At 48.8% G+C, this 19,871-nt stretch overlaps 9 protein-coding genes across 9 annotated transcripts; 5 read left to right on the forward strand and 4 right to left on the reverse strand.

Annotated features, from left to right (window-relative positions):
• Window positions 1-425: 425 nt before the first annotated feature.
• BDR25DRAFT_91460 (uncharacterized protein) lies at window positions 426-1,195 on the reverse strand. Its single transcript, XM_033699233.1, has one exon. It carries the CDS (start codon window positions 916-918, stop codon window positions 517-519), a length of 402 nt encoding a protein of 133 aa, XP_033542043.1. The 5' UTR covers window positions 919-1,195; the 3' UTR covers window positions 426-516.
• Window positions 1,196-1,471: 276 nt separating this feature from the next.
• Window positions 1,472-2,687, reverse strand: BDR25DRAFT_240241 (uncharacterized protein; the record flags this gene model as incomplete). Its single annotated transcript, XM_033685707.1, has 2 exons — window positions 1,472-2,243; window positions 2,293-2,687. 2 exons carry the CDS (start codon window positions 2,685-2,687, stop codon window positions 1,472-1,474), a joined length of 1,167 nt encoding a protein of 388 aa, XP_033542044.1.
• A 2,493-nt stretch (window positions 2,688-5,180) lies between these two features.
• On the forward strand, window positions 5,181-5,740 carry BDR25DRAFT_306838 (uncharacterized protein). The gene has a single exon (XM_033690716.1). The coding sequence runs from the start codon at window positions 5,396-5,398 to the stop codon at window positions 5,606-5,608; it is 213 nt and encodes a 70-aa protein (XP_033542045.1). The 5' UTR covers window positions 5,181-5,395; the 3' UTR covers window positions 5,609-5,740.
• Window positions 5,741-6,194: 454 nt separating this feature from the next.
• On the forward strand, window positions 6,195-7,202 carry BDR25DRAFT_91502 (uncharacterized protein). The gene has a single exon (XM_033699234.1). It carries the CDS (start codon window positions 6,398-6,400, stop codon window positions 6,914-6,916), a length of 519 nt encoding a protein of 172 aa, XP_033542046.1. The 5' UTR covers window positions 6,195-6,397; the 3' UTR covers window positions 6,917-7,202.
• Window positions 7,112-7,795, reverse strand: BDR25DRAFT_270712 (ribosome biogenesis protein Nop10). Its single transcript, XM_033687222.1, has 4 exons — window positions 7,732-7,795; window positions 7,556-7,681; window positions 7,380-7,429; window positions 7,112-7,324 (listed from the first exon to the last, which is right to left on the reverse strand). The coding sequence occupies exons 2-4, from the start codon at window positions 7,678-7,680 to the stop codon at window positions 7,299-7,301; spliced, it is 201 nt and encodes a 66-aa protein (XP_033542047.1). The 5' UTR covers window position 7,681; window positions 7,732-7,795; the 3' UTR covers window positions 7,112-7,298.
• Window positions 7,796-7,939: 144 nt separating this feature from the next.
• BDR25DRAFT_306841 (uncharacterized protein) lies at window positions 7,940-8,638 on the forward strand. Its single transcript, XM_033690717.1, has 2 exons — window positions 7,940-8,137; window positions 8,252-8,638. The coding sequence occupies exons 1-2, from the start codon at window positions 7,963-7,965 to the stop codon at window positions 8,443-8,445; spliced, it is 369 nt and encodes a 122-aa protein (XP_033542048.1). The 5' UTR covers window positions 7,940-7,962; the 3' UTR covers window positions 8,446-8,638.
• Window positions 8,639-8,737: 99 nt separating this feature from the next.
• On the reverse strand, window positions 8,738-11,293 carry BDR25DRAFT_295668 (uncharacterized protein; the record flags this gene model as incomplete). The annotated part of the gene is made up of 2 exons (XM_033688863.1): window positions 8,738-10,933; window positions 11,000-11,293. The coding sequence occupies 2 exons, from the start codon at window positions 11,291-11,293 to the stop codon at window positions 8,738-8,740; spliced, it is 2,490 nt and encodes an 829-aa protein (XP_033542049.1).
• A 60-nt stretch (window positions 11,294-11,353) lies between these two features.
• Window positions 11,354-14,322, forward strand: BDR25DRAFT_360844 (uncharacterized protein; the record flags this gene model as incomplete). Its single annotated transcript, XM_033696310.1, has 20 exons — window positions 11,354-11,428; window positions 11,478-11,559; window positions 11,604-11,751; window positions 11,777-11,887; window positions 11,939-12,270; window positions 12,308-12,512; window positions 12,577-12,652; window positions 12,714-12,764; window positions 12,834-12,866; window positions 12,929-13,129; window positions 13,164-13,198; window positions 13,250-13,297; window positions 13,341-13,441; window positions 13,491-13,529; window positions 13,598-13,669; window positions 13,696-13,781; window positions 13,817-13,876; window positions 13,982-14,039; window positions 14,074-14,157; window positions 14,204-14,322. 20 exons carry the CDS (start codon window positions 11,354-11,356, stop codon window positions 14,320-14,322), a joined length of 2,016 nt encoding a protein of 671 aa, XP_033542050.1.
• A 4,114-nt stretch (window positions 14,323-18,436) lies between these two features.
• BDR25DRAFT_346288 (uncharacterized protein) lies at window positions 18,437-19,673 on the forward strand (the record flags this gene model as incomplete). The annotated part of the gene is made up of 2 exons (XM_033694131.1): window positions 18,437-18,923; window positions 19,193-19,673. Coding segments are annotated over exons 1-2 (801 nt in total), but the record flags the coding sequence as incomplete, so codon positions are not given.
• Window positions 19,674-19,871: the final 198 nt, after the last annotated feature.

Below are 19,871 nucleotides of genomic sequence, written 5' to 3' on the forward strand. Positions count from 1 at the left end.
TATTCAAGCTTGCTAAGTATGAGCATTGGGTTTATGCCTGGTTAAAAAAAGCATTTTCTTTGTTACTTATTACAATATTGTTTCTCTAGGCTTTTGTGGTGCAGCTCAGGAAGGTAAGGAGGACCAGGGGGTTGGAAGGAAAAGGTAGGAAGAGGGGGTCAGGGCTGTTTAAGTTAGGAAAGGAGTGGGAATGTTGATGGTTTGAGGGCTTAATTCTTGGAAGTGTTTCACGGGGAAGATGGTCAGAGGTTTGGTTAGTCTGACAATGAGTTAAAGCGTGCACGCCGAGTTCGGCGGACATGGAGCTTCGCATTGCTCTTACGTTAGTTGTCATTCATACTAAAAGCTGGCTTTCTGCACAAAACTTCATAGCTTAAACGATACAACGAATACTGTCATATTCAACACTCCGTTTCACTTTTCCGAGATACGTGCTAATATACCCCTGCCATCGCTGTTAGTATTGGCAGAATCCTACAGAACTATCCAGGTTTACAGCTTGACCCAAGGTGCCTGTCAACAGCCATCCAACATGATGTATGCATGCACAATAACAGAAAAAATCAAAATAGAAACAGAAAAAGGAAGTATAAGTAAGGCATACAAACAACTTTTAATATCCGGATCCCAATGCTGCCGCCCAATGCCCAATGATGCACAGTGATGTAGCATGACGACATTGCTCATGGACGGGAAGGAGACGGGAGAGAGAGGAGACGTGTAGGCTATTAAGACACAGGGTACAATAAGATAGATATCTTGTAGGTTAGGAAACGAGCGATAGGAGAGAGGCCCTCTAGAACGAACTGATGCCCCGAATCGAAAAATAATATCAGGAATAGTTCCGAGGAAAAAGCGCGGCAGAATAATAGCCAAGTAATCACACACCTCAACCTTACCTAACACTCGCAAAGACATGCCGAACAAAGAAAGACAATCGGGCGGGGTAATCCTCCGGATGAGATTGAAGATACTGAAACGGGGAGGTCAGGTGAAGAAAACACATGTACGAAATATGTGTTGTGGCGTAGTAGCTGAACGCCCGGGAAATTAAGTTTTTATGGACACCGAGGGAGACCGGTGAAGGCTGGGAGGGGAGATGCGGTATAGTTTGAGACAAGACATCGGCATTTTGACTAGTTATTGCCTTGATGTGGTCGCTCTGCCAGGGAAAAGGCCCAAAGAAAGGTTGCTGGAAGGATCTTGCCGGGGTGGCGGATTCAGCTGACGCAAGTCGACTATTCTGGGATGCAATTCTCTGTTCCGTCGATCTAGTATCCAAAATATGACGGGAGAAATGCACCCCGCCCCAGCCTTACCAAACTCTTCTCATTGTAGTTTATCCTGATTGGTGTGAGCAGAGGTTTGGAAGCCTGCGATCGCCTCACATGATCTAAAGAGGCTCCGTGAGTTTGCTATGTCGGCCTTTGCATCCATCCCATAATCGCATCAGACCCCGCCTGGAGCTGGGCTAATCGGGGGAAGATAGCACGCCATTCTCTGCGCCGCGCAAGGCGCCAAGGGCACGTCTCAGCTCTTCTTCACCGACCATTACTGTGCCTGCCCGAGCTGTGCTGAGATAGCTCATCTCGACTGGGCTTTCGAGCTGGCCAGCCGTGCCTCCTACTAAGCGCCCTGCCACGCCGCACACGATACCGGTGCTCTCCATTGGAAGTTCGCGCAAGTCGAGCGTGATTGGAATTAAATAGTCATCCTTCGATCCTAAGAGAATGTCTTGAGTGAAATTGGGAAGAAGTGTACGGTCAAGAAGGAGCGACGCCGGTTCAGTGTCAGTCAATGTTAGCGAGAGAAACCGTGGATATGGATGTGTAATGAGGCATTTAACAAGGCCGAGGTGGAGCGCGTCATCAGCAGCGCTCGTCATGCTATTGCGGTTACGGCTCTGCTCAATCCCATTTGAGCGTGAAGCGTCTCTGCGGCCAGCACATTGGATGAGACGCAGGCCTGGGTCCACAGTGGGAATGATGTTACGGCGCTTGAGGGTTGCAAATGTCCGTGTCTGTAGTTCGGATATTGTGGCCGGTGGAGGTGTTCCTGGTGCTGGAGTTTCGAAGGAGGAGGTCGAGGAGTGATTGCGGCCGTGATGACTAGGGTTGATGTACGACGATGTTTGGTCCTCGAACTGAAATCCCCGGTCTTCGAGAGCATGTACTACCTGTGCTCGACAACGGAGTGGTACAAGGATGTAGTCGGAGAAATAGGTAGTGATGAAGAAGATGGAACTGTGGAGCGTTAGCACTAAGCACTAGTTCGATTCTTTATCACACTTACATGCCCGCTAGGGCCAGAGGGCTGGTGAGTTCCAGTACCCGTTGTCCGGCATCTAGGCCTTCACCGTCGACTTGCATGACAACGAAGTCTTCGTTGGTAATAGATGCCTGACTTTTTGAAGTTGGATCTAGGGCATCCTGCGCTGGAACGAACAATTCACGAGCAAGTGTTCGTGAGCACACTACGGAGCATTCAATCGGAGTGATGGAAATGTTCACGAAAGGGTGCTCGTATGGCCAGCCTCTTGGGGGAGGCACGGCTCGGCTCTCATTAGTAGTACCATTAACCCGGGATTCATTGGGAAGTAGCAGTTGAAGGATGGGCTGAAGAAACTTCGAGTATAGGTGCAATGGAATATGTATCAAGGCTAGATGGGTATCCTTGAAGGTGATCATGGTGTTAGTTGAGGTTCGGGAGGCAGCAAAATTTCTGTGGGGAGGCGAAATATAAAAACAGCCCTGCAGGACGCCATGCAGGCGAGACATGATCAAAGCTCGTGCGGGCAGGTATAAAACAAGAACTTTATTGAGATGCTGTGCATACAGACGCATAGCGGATGACGAGAGGAAACATACAAGGAATTGGATGTGTGCACTCAGGAGGGTCATCGAAGACTCCATTACGTGCAACAGCAGCACGATAAGAATAGTCTCTCCGACCAAGATCGTTCTCGTAGTCGCAGGCTACGGTGCCTGCAGGTTCCAGATTCTAAGGTCGGAGTCTGGGATGGGAGAGGTCCGGCAAGGCTTACGGCCAAGGCGAGAAGGACGTGAGGAACGGCGGAATAAGCAAGCGTATCGATCCCCGATGGTGCTAAAAGAAGAAATATGTACCCGAGATGGGCAATGATAGGATGGACGGGAAGTGAGTCGGAATTCGTGAAGGTGGGGGGGGACCCCGATTCATCGATTGATGGGTTCTTGTCCAATGGGCCAGTGAGAGGTGTTGTTTTTGAAGTTCATCCCCAAGGTTTCTTGTTTGACGGAAGAGCGAGGGGGAAGATGTGCAACGTCGTGAAGCGGGAGGGAGGTGCGCTTAGACTTTTAACGCAGCCAGCCGAGTCAGGAGGCGGCCGAGGGGGGTTATGTGGGAGGAGGTGTCACGACGATAGGTGCACCACGGTCAGGCCGCACAGCAAGTTGGTGGTGAATTTCTGGCGTGTGCGGATGGGGTTGGGGATGGCTGAAGTCTGGGGTAGAGCTGCAGCGTGGGGAAGCTTGCACAGGTGCCGCAATTGGCTGCAGCGTGCTGGATCGTGCTGCTGATGTCCCTGCAACTCGATTTCAGGGCGGGCTTCTGAGGGCACGCGGCGCCGAGCGAGAGCGTGGGGTACGCAGCCTGGAATGGAGAATGAATACCACCACGCGAGAGAGTGCCGCGCTTGCTGCGGCGTCCTGAAGCTGACAGCGTCAGTGGATGGGTTTGGCTCTGGTGGGAGACCAGGATCCAATGGCAGAGGAGCACAAGCAAAAACAAAGAGAGGGGTGCGAGAGAGATGGAGGACCGTGGGAGAAGCATAATTATTTAAGTATTATTTAAGTGAATCAACGTGCTCTAGCGGGAGCTAGAAATCTCGTGAATTTGGTGGGAATGGGTGACCAGAACAGGCACTCCGGAGAAATCTCGTCGACGGCGTGTCCGCCATCGCATCGCACATGCGGACGAGGGTAGTGACGGCGAAGGGGAGCTCCCAACTCCAGCACGAGGTGGAGATGGGAGGGGCTCTCCTGCAAGTAGTGGTCGAAACATGATCTCAGCCACGAAGCGTTGTCTCTTTGTTTGTTGGGGTTATGCAGCAAGACATTTGACCTCTGAGCACGAACGAGACTGTTTGTTGAGACAGCATGGTGTCCGTGCGCCCATCGCCGAGTGAATTGCGAATCAATCTAGCCGTTGACGGCGGCCTCCCAGCGCTCAGCGATATGCTGCAATTCAGCCTGTACCTGAATGTACCTGAAGGCAGCGAACAGGTTTAGGACCGTTGCACAGTGCGGCCAGCGGCCTCCATCGGCCCCTGTGAGCGGGCAGGCTAGCTCTTGCACCATTTTGATATCACCAATCTCAGCGTAGGGCTGGAAAGATTGCTATCTGGGCATGACGAAACTCGTCAGATAGGGAGCCACACTGTAATTATCCTTGAGCCGACGCTGCCGCAGAATTCGAGTGTCTCCCCGAGCCCCCTCCGAGCCGCTCACGATGCTCGTCCAGCAGACGGACATGCAGCACCCTACGGTATTGCGTGCATGATGCGCCTTCCATTGTTCTGACGAGGCAATACCGGGCGGCTTAGCTGTGATTGGCACCGTGGCGGTGTGGTCGGTCGCTGGCTGCATGTGGACCCTGTCCGTCAGTTGCTCACTCTAGTGCTTTCTGCTTCCTCGAGCACGCTTCCACGGCCTCGGAGCTTGATGAACGACACGCAGTGGCGGGCAGACTTGTCCTCCGCACCGCCGCCGTAATCGCGCTTCCGAGGCAGGATACACAGTGTGCGAGCTACCCCGCAGTGCTTCATTCACAAGTACTTCCTCCACATATTGGAATGTACTGAGCCAGCTGCTACTGGACGGTTGACATCGACGTGCGACCACTTCCCCAGATCAGGACGGGAACACGCATGTCCATGCAGGTGTCGATAGTGGGCGCACCACCAGCTCAATGTTTTGCTTCAGCGTTTCGCTCTTTCAAGGACGATGACGCTGGCGATGCATGAGAACCGCTCTTCCTCGCGGCCCAGCACATCGACCCCCACGCAGTTCTGGCTTGCTGCAGAGCAATTAAATAAGCGTCCGCGAGAAACGCTTCGAAATGGACGTGGGTGGGGTTCATCAACATCAATAGGATCCCCTCACTAGCTCATCAACCGTCCCCTCTTCATAACAGTGCCATCTATCGCTTTAGGGCGCGTCACAAAAGGAACCACTGTGCAGCTTGCAGCTCAGACACAACAGCAGACGTGAGTGCTATGCTGACTATTACTGCAGTGCCTCGAAGCACATACAGGGCAACCGGTTGGATCACCATCAGTTTGGCCGTTCAATGATGTAACAATTCTTCCAAACTTTTTCGACTCAACGGTAACGTTGTTCCACCACCTTGAGTGATTATGCATTCTCTCCCTCTCTTATATTCTTTCGTGGTTTTGTTCTGTCATCTCTTCTCCCTCTCTCTCAAGTCATGGCGTCTTTCAGCTTCTCGACCCTTCTGGTGGACGCATCTCGTCACATGGGCCCGTCAACCTCGGGATGGCAGCATGCAGCGCTATTTTGCGATAGCATCGCAGCGTCGAGTCTTGTCAGTCGAGGCTCTCATCGTCTGATACTCTCCAGACATCAAACAACTTTCTCCTCCCATGTCTATTCTTAGAAATCCTGTCAGAAGTATTTTCAATAGCCCATGGGGCGCCAAGCATCATCAGGTGTTTCGCCTGTGTGCTTCGCCGCAACTTCACAGCCATTTTTGCTCCGAGTCCCAATGGGCCTTTATGAAGCTTCAAAACGGCCCCAATATCTTCGGCGACACGGCACACCTCGGCAGATTGAAGCGCTCACAGCCTCATGCCAAGCTGATGTTCAGGCAGCAGGAAGTCATGGAGTCGATCCTTCGAAGCCGAGCTGAAGGTGCATTGTTCAAATTTCATTTGCCTCATTCCACCTCGCCTTTACATTTCACTTCTGTGCTTGCGTCGCTATTCAGTGTGTGAGCTGAGGTGATAAAAGAGTTAGTTGGAGTAACTCCCACAAAGTACCGTCTCACTTGAACAGTCAGCAAACAAATTCTTTTACGTCATTTCTTCATCTCCCTCAGCAACATCTTAATTTTGACGACAAATTCATCATCCCACCTAACGAATTCTCACGACCTGCTCCGCGTTCGCCGTTGGAGAGCGCTAACTAGAGGACGTGCGCCAATACGAGAAACCCCGCAGCATCAGAAACAGCTTGCGAGACGAGCAACTACCAGTGAACTTCACGACAATTTCCATCAGCTCACTCTCTCTGGTCTCTTCGCCTCGCCCCGAGTACCCGTCCCACGACACCTAGGCGATACCCTACATCAGGCCAGGAACGAACTACCCGCATCAACCTCAGCCTTACCAACTACCAAAATGCCTGTTGTAACCATCCAGGATTACGAGTCTCGGCCCTCGCATTCGCGCCAATGCCCCAACCTCCGCACCTGCTGGCCGGGTCTCTCGCAGTCCTTCAACCCATGTGTCCCGGACCGACCCCTCATGTTGCGGCGCAGCGCCTTCCTCTCCGTCCTGATCCTGCGCTTGCTCCACTCCACTCTCTACACCCTACCATTCCTAACCTCACTGTTCGCACTCCCCGCCACAGCTCTCAACATCCTATTCTTCTTTTTTGTGGCATGGAACCTACATCTCATTGTCGAGATGCAGGGCGAGAGGAAGGTGTTCGGGATCAGGTTTGGGAGGAGGAGCTTTGATGCTTTCTTGTGGGGATTGGTAGCCGTGCATATTTGGATGTTGGGGTGGGATATTTTTACGGGATATTTGTTGGGTGTAGGTGGGAATACCCTATGGACGGTGATGCTACTGGTGATATTTGGGGTTGCGTGGGTGGCTACTTGGGACCCTGAGGTGAGTTTTCCATGGAATTGTTAGGTAGATTCCAAGTTAATGGGTGTAGGGTGGAGTGAGTTTGCCATACTAAGCCAGCTGGCCAGTCTAACGGGTTAGCGACACCGCTGGATCTTGTCGATTTTGGATTTCGACCACCCGAGGCTGGCACAGCGATCTGGAAAAATAGACCTTGAGGAAATTGGACGGTTGGATATAGAGCAGGATGCCTTGAAATTCCACAATGTGCAGCTTAAATTATTATTCTTTCGTTTAAGCCGTAGCTGGTCACAATACAGCCGCTAGATTCCCATAAAGCCCTAAAATGAGCCGCCCCTCACAAATAGCAGCCGTAGCTACCTGAAAGGATTCACCGGTTCGCCAAAACACTTTTCAAGCATTCGCATCATGCCGTCCGAAGCATCGCCTATTGGCCGAGTACATGCTTATTCCCTGCTTACAATCAGCATTCTGTTTCTCAACTCTCTCACTTTTGGAAGAAACTCACTCTGCTGAGTCAAAAGTAGACTATATCTTCTCTTGATCGTGACGCGGTGCCTAACATCCCTTTCAGTCACAGTATCTCAACCCATCCGTCCCTTCACAATTTCAATACAACTGCAATTGTTTTGCGCTTCGTGCCTTCCTCCCGGAAGCGCAAATATAAGATATATGGATCCGTACCTCGAGTATTTATCATCAGGACTGAACCGCGCCGGATGCGCTGACTTGGCGACAACGCTATCGACGACTTTCTTGAGCGTGTATTGGCGTTTGCCGTCGGGACCGAGGGTGTACATGAGATGCATTCTAGCGCGCAATTAGGATCTTCAGATCGCGGCGACATGAATATGACTTACTTGAAGGATAGTTTTGGAAAGGAACGGTGTGGTGTTCTTCTGTCTACCAGGCGGGAGAAGTCGCAAACCTTGAGTGCACAGGTGAACTTTTACTAGCGGACCAGAGATTGGGAAATAGAATCTTGGCATATTTGCCTCGTTTGCACTTCCCTGGAAAGCTCCACATCAGCAAAAACACTCAAACCCACCACGCACTTCATTTCCAAAACGCTTGCTTGGACTGCTAACAAGATGGAGCTTTTCAATATCCTCTTCCTGACACTAAGTCTCTTCGGCCTCACAGTTAAAGCGCAATTCGGCTTCTTCGACCAAATGTTCGGCGGCGGCGGAGGACACCAGCATCAGCAGCAACAGCAGCAGAATGTTAGGAGTGATAGTAGTTGGTATCAGGCTCAGTATGATGGCGGTTAGTCTCCATATATTCACTTCTTTATTGCTCTCTGCACATTTCAAATTCGTCTATTCTACCTCGTGCACTTGTTACCTTGCTGCGTTCCATATAGCTGACAGTGGTTAAAAGCACCGTGTTCAAATTACTTATGTCCCGGAACCCTATCCTGTGTCCACTTTCCACACCACTGCCCTTGCGCTTGGGATTCCTTTGAGGATAAGGTTGAGCTGGGGGATGGCATTGCTGTGTGTGCGAGTAAAGGCGGGTATCAGGAGGGCGAAACTGCGAAGAAGATTGAGTTGGCCAGGAAGGGGTTGTTGTAAGGGAAGAGGGGTTGGAGGTCGTAGTGTATGAGGTAATTGATGAGTACAGGTCGCGGAGAAGAGGACGGATGAGAATGTGTCTCGAAAACAAAGACGTCAAGAATGCTGTATGATAATCTCCCAAAGCACGGAGGTTGCATTGAAGGAAGAATTGCTATCACAGACCCATGAAATACAAACAGACACCAACAAGCATGTACCAAATACCAAACCACGCCACCTAGATCCTATTTCCAATCTGAACGCCACGCTTGACCCAGAAAACCAAACGGCCCACAGGCCAGTCCCAACATCATGAGCGTTGAACGTACTTATACCGATACGCCTGCTTCTCCCCTTCCTCCACTGCCCCACACTCCTGCCTCCCCCACTCCCTCATCAACACCCTGCCCATAAACTCCCTCTCATCCTTCAGCTTCCCAACACTATCAGCCCACTGATCATCCCTCTTTCCAACCACCGTTATCGTGCGGTCTTTCATTATTCTCCGTATTACCGCAGCGATTCGCTCGTCTAATTGCTTGTTCACAGCCTCGAAGTCTTCGCGTAGAGTTTGCGCTTCTGATCTCAGGGCTGAGTTCTCTTGTCGGAGGGAAACAACTTCAATCTCCAGTGTCCTTCGGAATTCATTCTCTTTGCGCAGAGAAAAAAGCTCCGTGTGGATATTATTCTTCATCTCATTCTCCCTCCTTAATGATACATTCAGAGATTTCAGGGCCTTCATATCCTTCGCCTGTTTCCGCAACAGGACGCGTAGGCTCTCAATTTCGACGTCTTTAGAATCCGACTGGAATGGCGGGCTCCCCTCAACCGTAGACTCTTCGTCCTTTCTTTCCTGCGCAGTGGCTTTCTGTGAAGCTTCCGAACGCAGTTTCTCGAGCTCATTATTCGCTACTTTCAGTTCTTTCGTGAATCTCTTCTTCTCGGTTCGCTCTTGTGAGAGGAGTGCGGAGGCCTTACGGATAGCATCTTCGGCTTTCTCACGGATTTCTTCGAGTCTAGCTTCGTGGTCTTCGATGGCGTCTTCGTGCTCGGACCGCAGGTCTTCGAATCTGCTGTCCGACTCGGTTTTCAGTTCTTTCATCTTACTGAGCCTTTTCTCAACATCTGCAACCCTTCGATCTGCTTCCGCACGGGCATCGTGCAGTCGATCAGTGGCGTCTTCAAGATCCTTCTCAAAGCGTTCTACATCTGTCCGTGATTTCGAGCTCTCCCGATGCGCATCAGAGAGTTGTTGGCGAAGCGTGGAAATGGTTGTTTCAAGACCTTCGATTCGGCCTTGTGCAGTGTGGAGGCGCTGGTCAAGACATTCTCGATCTTCAATTTGGCGGAGGATTTGCTGGTCTTTAGTTGTTAACTCAACGCGAGAGGAGTTGACCTGAGATTGAAGAGATTGGAGACGGGATTCAAGATCTATGATTCGGGAGGTGTAGGTCTGGGCTGAGGTTGCGGTAGAAGTGTTGAGGGCAGCGCTGGCTTGAGCCTCCTGCCGTGCGAATTTGGCTTCAGCGGTAGCTTTCTCTAGATCAGACTGGAGGGCGTCGGCAAGGGTCTGAAGAGAGCCCAACTTTTTGTTGAGAGTAGAGCGTTCTTTAGCGAAGTCTTGCTCGTGCTTCTGCTGCTCTGCTGATTGGGAATCTTTAAGAATTTGAAGCTCTTGCTCCTTCGACTGCCTCGTGTCCTCTAACTCACTCTGCAACAATGCGAGGCGACCTTCTTTCTGCTCGAGGTCTCGCTCAGCTGCCCGTCTCGCCTCTTCGCTGGCTGTCAATTGCTGCTCAAAATCTTCTTTCTGGTTCTGCAGTTTGGTGAGATTCTGCAAACGCAATCCTTCCCCGAAATTTTGCATTCTAGCATTTGAGTCCCACTCTTGCTCTTTGAGCCCCTCCCCCATAGATTCGATGGCTGATTCCTGGTTTTGCCTCCTCCCGTCGTTCTCTTCGCGGAGACGAGTGATTTGTTCCTGCTGTTTGTAATTTTCGGCGTGCGCGGCGTCAAGTTCTGAGCGTGCATAAGAGAGAATAGTCTCCAATTCGGTGATTCGTGTCTTAGATGTCAGTTCTTGCTGCTCGAGTCGAGCCTGTAGCTCTGCAATCCGATTCCGCAGGCCATCCGAACCTGTTGAATTCATCTCTGCTGTACGTTCTTGAGCGTGGTGTATGACGGTCTCTTGTGTGGGTTTTCGTGGCGTGTCAGAATAATCCTCAACAGTCGCCTGTAGAGACCGTGCCTTTGACACGGCTTTCGGCACCTGCAACGTGTTCGGCTTTGGTGGCGGGGAAGTGAAAGCACCCGCGACCTCTGAATCCGGGAGCGCGCTTAAATAGCTCATAACCTTCTCGTCATTCTCCATTGATGCTTCGGATAGCGCTTTGTCATCCTGCTGGCCATCCGTCGTTCCATTCGCGCGCATTGTAGGTGACCGTGAGTCGTATTCCCGGTATTCTCTCTCCCTCGAATCATCATCGATAATAGGCCTGCCGTCTTCCTCAGTTGTGTCTTGCTTGTCATGGAACCCACTCCCCATATCTCCCCGCACTTCCACCACTCTCACACTCGCCTCTTTCCTCGACTTGATCTGCGACAGTGGCAAGTCCGCAGTCATCCAGTACGTCATATTCATTGTAAAATCCTCCGGTCCTTCAATATCACTGCTTTCAACTCGATCCACCTGCGGTTCATGACTGGCGTCCAATCCCGTGGAGTCAAACGTGGAATTCATGCCCAACACGTCTAGGTCCATCTCGTACTGAGAACCATCTTCAGAGGGCGAACGGCGCGGAGGACTGCGGTGTGGTGAGCGAGAACGCGTTGGGCTCGCGGTGTAAGAGGAGTGTGAGCGCGGCATAGTTCATAGTCTGGAGATGGCGAAAGGGGCTTGGGGAGGTTTGTCTGAAGGAGCGCGGGTATGGTGTTGAGATGCGATAAGAATTGGGTGGTGGGATGGATTGTTTATTGTTGTGAGCGTGCCAAGACGGACGCGGTTACGCAAAGGTAGTGCGGGGCCACGTGCGGGTGGTGAATGTTATTAGCGAGCTCCTCGAGTCCTCGATCGTCCTCCTGTGTTCTTGCAAGGGAAGCATTGCCTTTTGATATACTACTACAAAAAGTGTGGTTAGGTTGCGGTGTATGCTACACCTGTTTCCTCGATCTCTTAGCCTTTCTCTACAAGGGAAAGGAAGTGAAACGCGATCCTCTTCAGGAAAATCACGAATTCTTCAGGCCTACTTCTGGGTTGCGGAAGTATTCAAAGAGGACCCTAAATTTTGTTTCTAAATTTTGTTCCTTTGCCTCGAGGGGTCGGCGGTGATGATCGGAATCCGAATATTAGAATTGATTTCGAGGAAATTCTCGTATATCTACACAATGACGGACAGCTTGTGATAGCCGCCGTACCATCTATGCAAAATGTCTCTAAGTATGAGCCTTTGTTTCGAGAACGGTAGTAATTTGGGTAGCAGGTAAACTACCTTAAAATCTACAGCAGCAATAGTGAAAATGTAGAAAAGAAGCACCGCAGTCGATCCAAAGTAAGGCTCAACCTTATCTCAAGTATATCTAGGCTCACAATCTCCGAGCATCCGAGCTCCATGCCCTGCCTACCTAGCCAACTCTTGAAGTTCCGATATGATTTTACCCACCCTGAACCGAAGAAAAGTGATGCACCGAAGCGTGTCTCGCATAGCGGCTCGCCAGCCTCGGTGTTGAACTCTGAGTATGTGGCGCTGTGGCTCCAACCTACAAAGGTAGTCTCGCTGTCTCCCAGCAATTTCGTCGACCCTTATGAGTGTGCGAGAATAGTGGTAGGAGTGGGGCAGGAAGCAAGTAGCTGAGCCGTTCGATTCGTCTCATCAGTCGTGAGCTGTTATCCCCCCCAATTATCCATACTACACTGCGGTTCTTTCGACTTATCCATGCCACGGTGTGAAAGTACCTCGACAAGGTAGAGTAATTGCCATTGAAGTCTTTGTCGATACTATTTATGTGAAAGTAACTGAAAGAGTTTTTATCAGACTTCCTTTCGGTGGGAATACTGCGACGGAGGCCATTAGATCAATACTTCGCCAGTTTCAATATAAATATCTTAAAAAAGGTCAACGTAGACCCAACCTGGTGATGGTACACTGAGAGGGGAAACGTCGAAAGGCTGAATGTCGAATACCGTAATCAGTGGGGTGACAGTAGGAGTAATCAGGAACTCGCGGAGGTATCCTTAAGAGGCCTTTACTTGCAATGATATTATAAACGATATCGAAAGACGAATTGAGTTATATCTATCAGCCGGCACCACACAATCAAAGACTCTGTGGGTGTACCGTGTAAGATAAACCTCTGTCATGTGTTCTATCATCTGAGCCACCCCAAAACGTCGAATACTCCTGGCCTAGGTATTGACGAGCCTTCATGTCCATGGCCACGACGTCACCATACCCGGCAGGCATCTATACTAAATTCCTATGAATATCAAGGATGACAGGGTCAGGTGTGGATACTGACTAGTCCGGGAAGTCATGAAGATTTAAGCCCGAATGCATCTCTCGCCCCATCATACTATGTTCAGTCGGGGAGCTTCGAGATCAATGGGGTTGTATTGCTGGGTCCGATATACTCTTTAAATTCCGAGGTCATAGAGTGTCTTGCAAAATGTAAGGGGGGCACGATCTGCACGATATTGATTAGGAATGTAATCGCAAAGGCGAAAAGTCACATGTCTGTAGCTGGGAATTTTAGTGTCCATATTCAAAGACAAAGGGTAAAAGCTCTTTAAAGCGAGGGCTAGGGGATATGTAACATGGAGGGTTAGCCTTGAGAATGTCAAGAAAGCTGAGCTTTCAAATTGCCCCAGTTGCTGGTCTAGCTAGTATGTTAGTGCGGGGCTTAGCGGGCCAATGAAGCGGCTATAGCTACTTTGCTGGTCTCAACATCAGCAACAACGGCCTTCTTGGTCATGGACGTTGCGGTCTCTTCATTTCGTCACAGTATATATTCGTTATCTGTTAGCTAGGCGTGATCAAGCGGTAATTCCTGCGCGTCTAACTAATGAGGCTTCGTTTCTCACCTCATAGCTGTTATAGGGCTAGCTGGTTACGCAGGGGTCATTGCTAGAAATAGGGCAGAGTACTACTGTGAAAGCATTTTATGAAGGACATAGGGAAACTTGCAGAAGCACCATCTGAACCATTACTGCCAGACACTGTGAATTTCGTCGAAGAGCGCGTCCAAGGTTCATTTGCGCGTACATGTGCAAAGCCAAACAGGCGCCATATGAGCAATCACAATTGGATATTTTGAGGACCATCGATAGGAGGAGATCCTACACCACCCGTCCCAAACACGTGTGGCTGTCTTCTTGGACGTGAGATTTGGATAGTTCTGCCGTGAGCCGAGATTATATGTACAGTTGATCATCTCTGACATGCTCATGGGCATCGTGATTTAAAAAATGAATAAAAAATGATACCAGGGACGGTAGATGATGGAAACTTGAAATTAACAGGAGACTAAACAGTTAAAGCTAAGCTAGCGCCAAATTAAGCAAAATGCAGGATTGAAGCTTCATTTCTCCATTCCCTCACCATCATCTAAAACCTCTTGTGCTCTCTCCCCTCCCCACCTTCACTTACCAAGTTTATCAAATCCACTCTACAACTAAATCTGTGGTACATTTTGAAGGAAGCAAGGTAAATACCTCTACTCCTATTCGAGGACACTGTGTGTTTAGACCTACATAGAGACGAAGGTATGACTAACTAACCAGTGAGTAACAGTATGCGAGATAGGTACGACTCTGGCAGAGGGTTGTTTCTTTTCGCCTTCGTTCTTAATTTGAGCCACGGGTTTGCAAGATCGATTATTTTTGTCGATGCTTTGTGGTAGGCACCATCATGAAGTAACTCATCAAATCAACTGTCTTTTTACCGCGAATTATTGCTCCACTTTAGTATCTTATTAGCTCTTTCTCTTTTACCTTAATTACCCTCTGGATGTGATGTCCATCTTTCACATAACACCCCCCTGGCACAAGAAGATGTCACTATTCACATTGGCCTCCTTGACTCCTTCAAGCTCCGTCAGCAGCGTACTTTTATGGAACGAATTCCGGAGCATCAATCACGGACAACTTTCCTCAACAGCACTGCTACCCCAACATTCTTTGGTGAATCCAAGCTTTCTAGACACAAACTTCGGTCAGGTCCTGGTGATTGCGGTTTTCAGGCGCTCCGGCCGGTCAAGCCGTCCGACTCTTGCTGGATTGGAGGTGTGGCTGTTGGGTGCGGGCACAGCGGCTGAGTGCTAGCCTTGTTAGGCTCACATAGGTTCCTGAATGAGTACAGCATGACTTCTGTGAGCACCGTGAAGTTCTTCAGCGCTGCTCGAATGCTATCTGGATAATTTTCTGCGGCAAGTCGCACCTAGTTTAACACTTTGATTTTAGGCTCCTCGCGAGCATCGTAATTAAACAACCACGAACGGCACGAACCCAGCTTGGGTATTTCCCCCTTCGCCAGCCAACTTCACGCTTCCTACCTCTATTATCAATGCGGGTTGTCTTAATACCTCCCTGATCGACTTTCTCAAAGCCTCTGTAAAAGGGCATCCAAATTAAGGATTTGGATCCTCCCGAACTTATGTAAACGACTAGATTGAGTTCGAGTGGGGAGGTGGGCATGTATACAGAGATATAGTGCCCTAGGGGGTTGGGGTGCTTGCTCAGACTGTTAGTAGCCACCTCCGTCAAACTTTGGGGACCTTCTTAATTTGCGACCCAGTCATTAACTCCACTTTGATCGTACTTGTAGAGCAGACCTACTATGAAGAGATGCACGGGCCTAGAAGTTTAAGTCTGAAGACTAATGCTTCAGTAGCCCTGTGCACTTACGCTATAAATGCGTCGGCACACTTTGGATTTTATTGTAGTGTACCCATTCCTCAACAGCTTACGAGATGACTCCATCCACGGCGCATTATACTACAACTTCTCCTCGGCCTGGCCTCAAGGCCAATCGCGGACCTTGAATCCTAAATTTACCATTACGCGTAGCACTCGGCTGGGATACCCGACGGCAACATACCACCCTTCTGATAGCTATAAACATTGCTACAACAATTATGACGACCCAAGCCCCGGCGCCATCGCAGGATTCGTCATAGATGCCCTGCGGCTCTCGTTTCCATAGTCATCACTACACACACGATCAATCAATCATGGAAGAGGCATGTAAGCGGGCCTGTGGCGATGGTCCTAGCAAACAGGGCATCGCATCCCAACCACCTAACCTACTGGAACCCGCAGACCATTTGTGCAAGAACGCCCTTCGCAGGTATATGCTAACGGACTGGGATTGCTAGCGGAGGACGAACCACTGCCAGCATATAACAAGGTGGTGAGCGATGCGGAGAGGCGGGAGGCGGAAAGACTGATTCAAGAGCAGGGGCGAGATAGAGAGTCTCAACATCAATTTTGCGTTGAGGAAAGCGAGAGATGTCGAACAGCAAGAACGCAGAGAGAGATGGCTTCGAGTGGTTGACAACTAGCACTAGATCCAAATGCAAGGCAGATGTCAAGGAGAAGTGGCATGTGGTGAGATTCTTCCGTGATATCAGACTTAGGATGAATAGAGATGGTATGGAAGGCTTAGTAGGTTATCTTTGGTAAATCATATCTCTGCAGTGACTCTGGCAAGCATTATAGGAACTAACGTGCCAATGAGCGGCTTAGAATTATGAGATGTTATGTAGTTGCTTGATTAATGCCCTTGAGTTCTTATTTATCTTGAACAAGGGTTTGGTTACATACATTATACCATCCGCAATACGTGGTATCATTTAGAGCTATGATTATCAAGAGGGTTAGTCTCCTGCAAGTTGGCCAAAATCTGTATATTTCTCGCTCTGTTACGAAGGTGGCCCCCTCATTGTTCGTAAAACTAATATACAATCCCCACACATGGTACACCGTTCCTTCGCCCATTTTCTCCCGCCCTTGCTCTAACGCACCAACCACACCCCCAAAAGCCTGCATCATATATTACCCAATACAGCTTAGATTCCCCTCAATCCTCTAAAAATAGTAGCCTCAACCTGTGCACTTACCGTGCCGTTCTCTACCTAATCACGGTAAGCTATTCCTAGTGAAAAGCCCAGATCGGAAAGATCGTATGCATGTATGTACAGTCAAACCCCGCCAAGCCGATCACCCGCCAAGCCAATAACCTTAATATCGCGATAATTTTTTCGTGCCTCAATTATCCCCCCATACAAATTAATTGATACCTCACCCCCTGATATATCAGCTGCAAAACACTAAAATATTGCCTTACTAAAATTAACAAGCAATAGCTTGCAGGATTACAAAAGAACAGCGCAGAGCTCTTAGAAGCTAGTACAAGAGTTAAACACCTTAACTACACTATAAGGACTGTATATAGTAGTTCTTACAGCAGTATAACTATAGAATTAGTTAGTTAACAGTCTCTAAGTCGCTAAGCAGCGCGTTTAATAATATTAACTAACCTAATCTCTCTTAGCAGCCTTTATTAGCAGTGCAACGTACAACTAGTAATTAGCTAATCCTTAACTTAATACTCTTCTAGTGGTTCTAGTTAATAGAAGCTCGCAGAGCCTATATTACTAGCGACCTGCTTCTTAAGAAAGCACGCAAGATCTAGCTGCAAATTAACAAGTATTAACATCTACCTCCTCTAAAGTTTAGCTAGGGCTGGCTATATTAGTTCTAGCAGCGCTTTAATATTAAGTTTTAACAGCGCCACAGCAAGGCTAGATCTGTAGATAATACTGCAGCAAAGGAGGCAATAAAATTAGTTTAAACAATCTGTGGTAAGTATGCTAAAGAGGATATATATAATATAAATAAGATAAGGTTATTCTAGAGAAATACACTAGTAGGAGGGCTATTAACCTAGCCTCTACCTAGAGTTAAAAAGTTAAAGTTAAGGATTACTGTAGTATGCTGTACTAACGCAACTAGCTCTTATTAGCTATCTTTATAGCTTATTAGCTATGCTAAGCAGCCTTAACCTCTCTATGGTATTAATCTCTAAGCGCTTAATATATATTAGCGTGTAAACAAGAAGGCATAGATAAACTTAACACTTATAGCTAAGTAGTTAATATATTTCTATAGCAGTGTTACAGCTTAGCTAATTCTCCTCTTTATAGACAACTTTAAGGCTTACATTTAAGGCCTACAGCAGGCTCCTCTACTATCCTATATCTGCGTTGCCTTTCTTCTACTAAATACAACAAGCCTATATTAACCTTTTAATTAAGGGATTATCTAGAATCTAAAGACCTACTATAGGAAATACTAGCTTTAATTTATAGTAAAGGAGTATAAGGCTAGCTACAACCCCCTATTAATAATTACGCTTTAAAATACGCTTTAATAGCTGCGCATTGCTTAGATAGACAATATATTAAGCTTAACAATATATAATTGCTTCTGCCGCAGTACAGTTATCCTACCACAGGTACTGCAGCTACCCCTCTAGCCAGAACTAGACCTCTCAGGCCTATACAATCGTACGCAGGAGGCTAGCTAGATACAGGATATAATAAGCCTTAGTAACTTCCTTAATCTAATTAATAAGGACACTAATATTAGGGAGGAAGATTAAATGCTTAAGGATATAGTTGCAGAGCATAACAATAGCGTTAATACTAAGGAGGCTTAAGCTAAAGATAAGGGCAAGATTATACCTCTACCTATAACTTATTAAGCAATTTAGGCTATCTAGTTACTCTTACAATACTAACAACACTAAGAGACAGCAATTAATACAGACATCTGCTAACTTAAGCGCCTAGAGAGGCAATATTAAGCCTACAAGGCTCAACATCAGCGCTAACAAACACTAGATAGTTGGCTTATATAATTAAATTATCGCCAAGACACATCTTAGCAACCCCAGTGAGCCGATACCCTCAGTAAGGCGATTGAATTGACGTGGCTGGATTCCTATCGGCTTGGCGGGGTTTGACTGTATGCATGCTGGTTAGCATAAGATTTTCCCGCTTCTTCTGTTTTCAACACTCACCCGCTCTCTGACGACATGAACACCTCCGCGAATCGAGTTTGTCGACACCTACTCGAATTACGGCAAATGTGCCAAACTCTCGCGCCACTCCCACAAACATGAACTCCCTTCCCCCCTCGCACTGGCTCTACCCGGGCGCGCTCAACCAATCCCTTATCCTCGCTGAGAGGCAAAACCCAAACTCAAACTCCGGCTTCGATGAAACCGAACTACTCAAAGCGGCCGCGGCGGAAGGAGCCAGGAGCAAGCCTGGTGAGTTTGGTAGCAATGACGTCGAGGTGCATGTCGGTGATGTTATAATCCCGGAGTGGAGGGTAGATATGGAAGTTGGGATGAGGACGGTGGATTTGTATTGTGCGGGATGTAGGGGAGGGAAGGAGAAATATGGGAGAGGAGGGGTTTGGAGTGCTTGTGATAATTGTAAGTTGGTGATCTTGTTCGATTTTAAGTTGTTATTTTGAAGTACAGAAAGGCCCCCAAATTCATCTTTCTATCGTAATATTCCCCTTATTTGCTCCTGAGTATATGTGATATAACCTTCAAGCACACAATTTTCTACGTCTTTCTCTTCCCCCACTCTCAAGACCCGCATGTTAACACCCACACGGTAACACCTGCACGTTAAAATAACCACCCTTCTTGCGCTTGTCATCAAACCCACACTAACACAATCCCTGTGCATCCAACAGACACATCCACCCTCACATTCCCCTTCCACGACGCTGCCTCCTTCTCCCCACCCCGAACCCCCTACACTATCCCCCCTCTCTCACAACTCCTAACGCTCCCAAACTCCACCGTCGCACTCTGCTTCTTCCGCCTCTCCGATAAAAACGGGTTCAACACGATGGACTTCTCGATTCTCTTCCCAGTGCTACAAGAGCCGCGATTTCCGCATTATATGTTTCGTATGGGATCGCCAACGGGGTTGGCAGACACGAGTATTGTAGCCACGAGCACGGCACCTGCGCTGATTACCGGTGATCAGTATGAGGAAGGGAAAGGACTGAATACTGGGAAGATCGTGGCGGCTGTATTGGGGGGGATGGGCGCTGTTGTTTTAGGGGCGCTGTTGTATTGGCTTTTCCTGAAAAGGAGAACGTGGAAGGATGCCAAGGGTATCAGAAGTGCAGAGAGTAGTCCAAATATGGCCACTGAACGGGGCGGGATGGGTGGTGAGGGGGCGGAATTGGCGCGGTTGGAGCAGGGGAGGGGAGAAGGTGTGGGGAGACGGGACAGCGCGGAGACGGCGCCGCCGGCATATCATGAAGTTGTTACAGGGAGGGATAGGGTGAGGATGGAGAGGGAGATCGAGGAGGAGATCAGGGAAGGTGCGAGATAGTGCATAAGACTGCCCGTCTACCCGTA

The sequence above is a fragment of the Lindgomyces ingoldianus genome (genome assembly GCF_010093535.1).
Source record: "Lindgomyces ingoldianus strain ATCC 200398 unplaced genomic scaffold BDR25scaffold_40, whole genome shotgun sequence".
Lineage (NCBI taxonomy): Eukaryota > Fungi > Ascomycota > Dothideomycetes > Pleosporales > Lindgomycetaceae > Lindgomyces > Lindgomyces ingoldianus.

Coding starts and splice junctions, on each gene's coding strand:
- BDR25DRAFT_270712 (XM_033687222.1), bottom strand. CDS start 7,680: ATGCATCTCATGTACACCCTCGGTCCCGACGGCAAACGCCAATACACG. Junction 7,430..7,555: donor CCTGATGATAAATACTCGAG/GTACGGATCCAT, acceptor AAGGGATGTTAG/GCACCGCGTCACGATCAAGA. Junction 7,325..7,379: donor TCTACTTTTGACTCAGCAGA/GTGAGTTTCTTC, acceptor GATTGTAAGCAG/GGAATAAGCATGTACTCGGC.
- BDR25DRAFT_91502 (XM_033699234.1), top strand. CDS start 6,398: ATGCCTGTTGTAACCATCCAGGATTACGAGTCTCGGCCCTCGCATTCG.
- BDR25DRAFT_91460 (XM_033699233.1), bottom strand. CDS start 918: ATGTCTTTGCGAGTGTTAGGTAAGGTTGAGGTGTGTGATTACTTGGCT.
- BDR25DRAFT_306838 (XM_033690716.1), top strand. CDS start 5,396: ATGCATTCTCTCCCTCTCTTATATTCTTTCGTGGTTTTGTTCTGTCAT.
- BDR25DRAFT_306841 (XM_033690717.1), top strand. CDS start 7,963: ATGGAGCTTTTCAATATCCTCTTCCTGACACTAAGTCTCTTCGGCCTC. Junction 8,138..8,251: donor TCAGGCTCAGTATGATGGCG/GTTAGTCTCCAT, acceptor AGTGGTTAAAAG/CACCGTGTTCAAATTACTTA.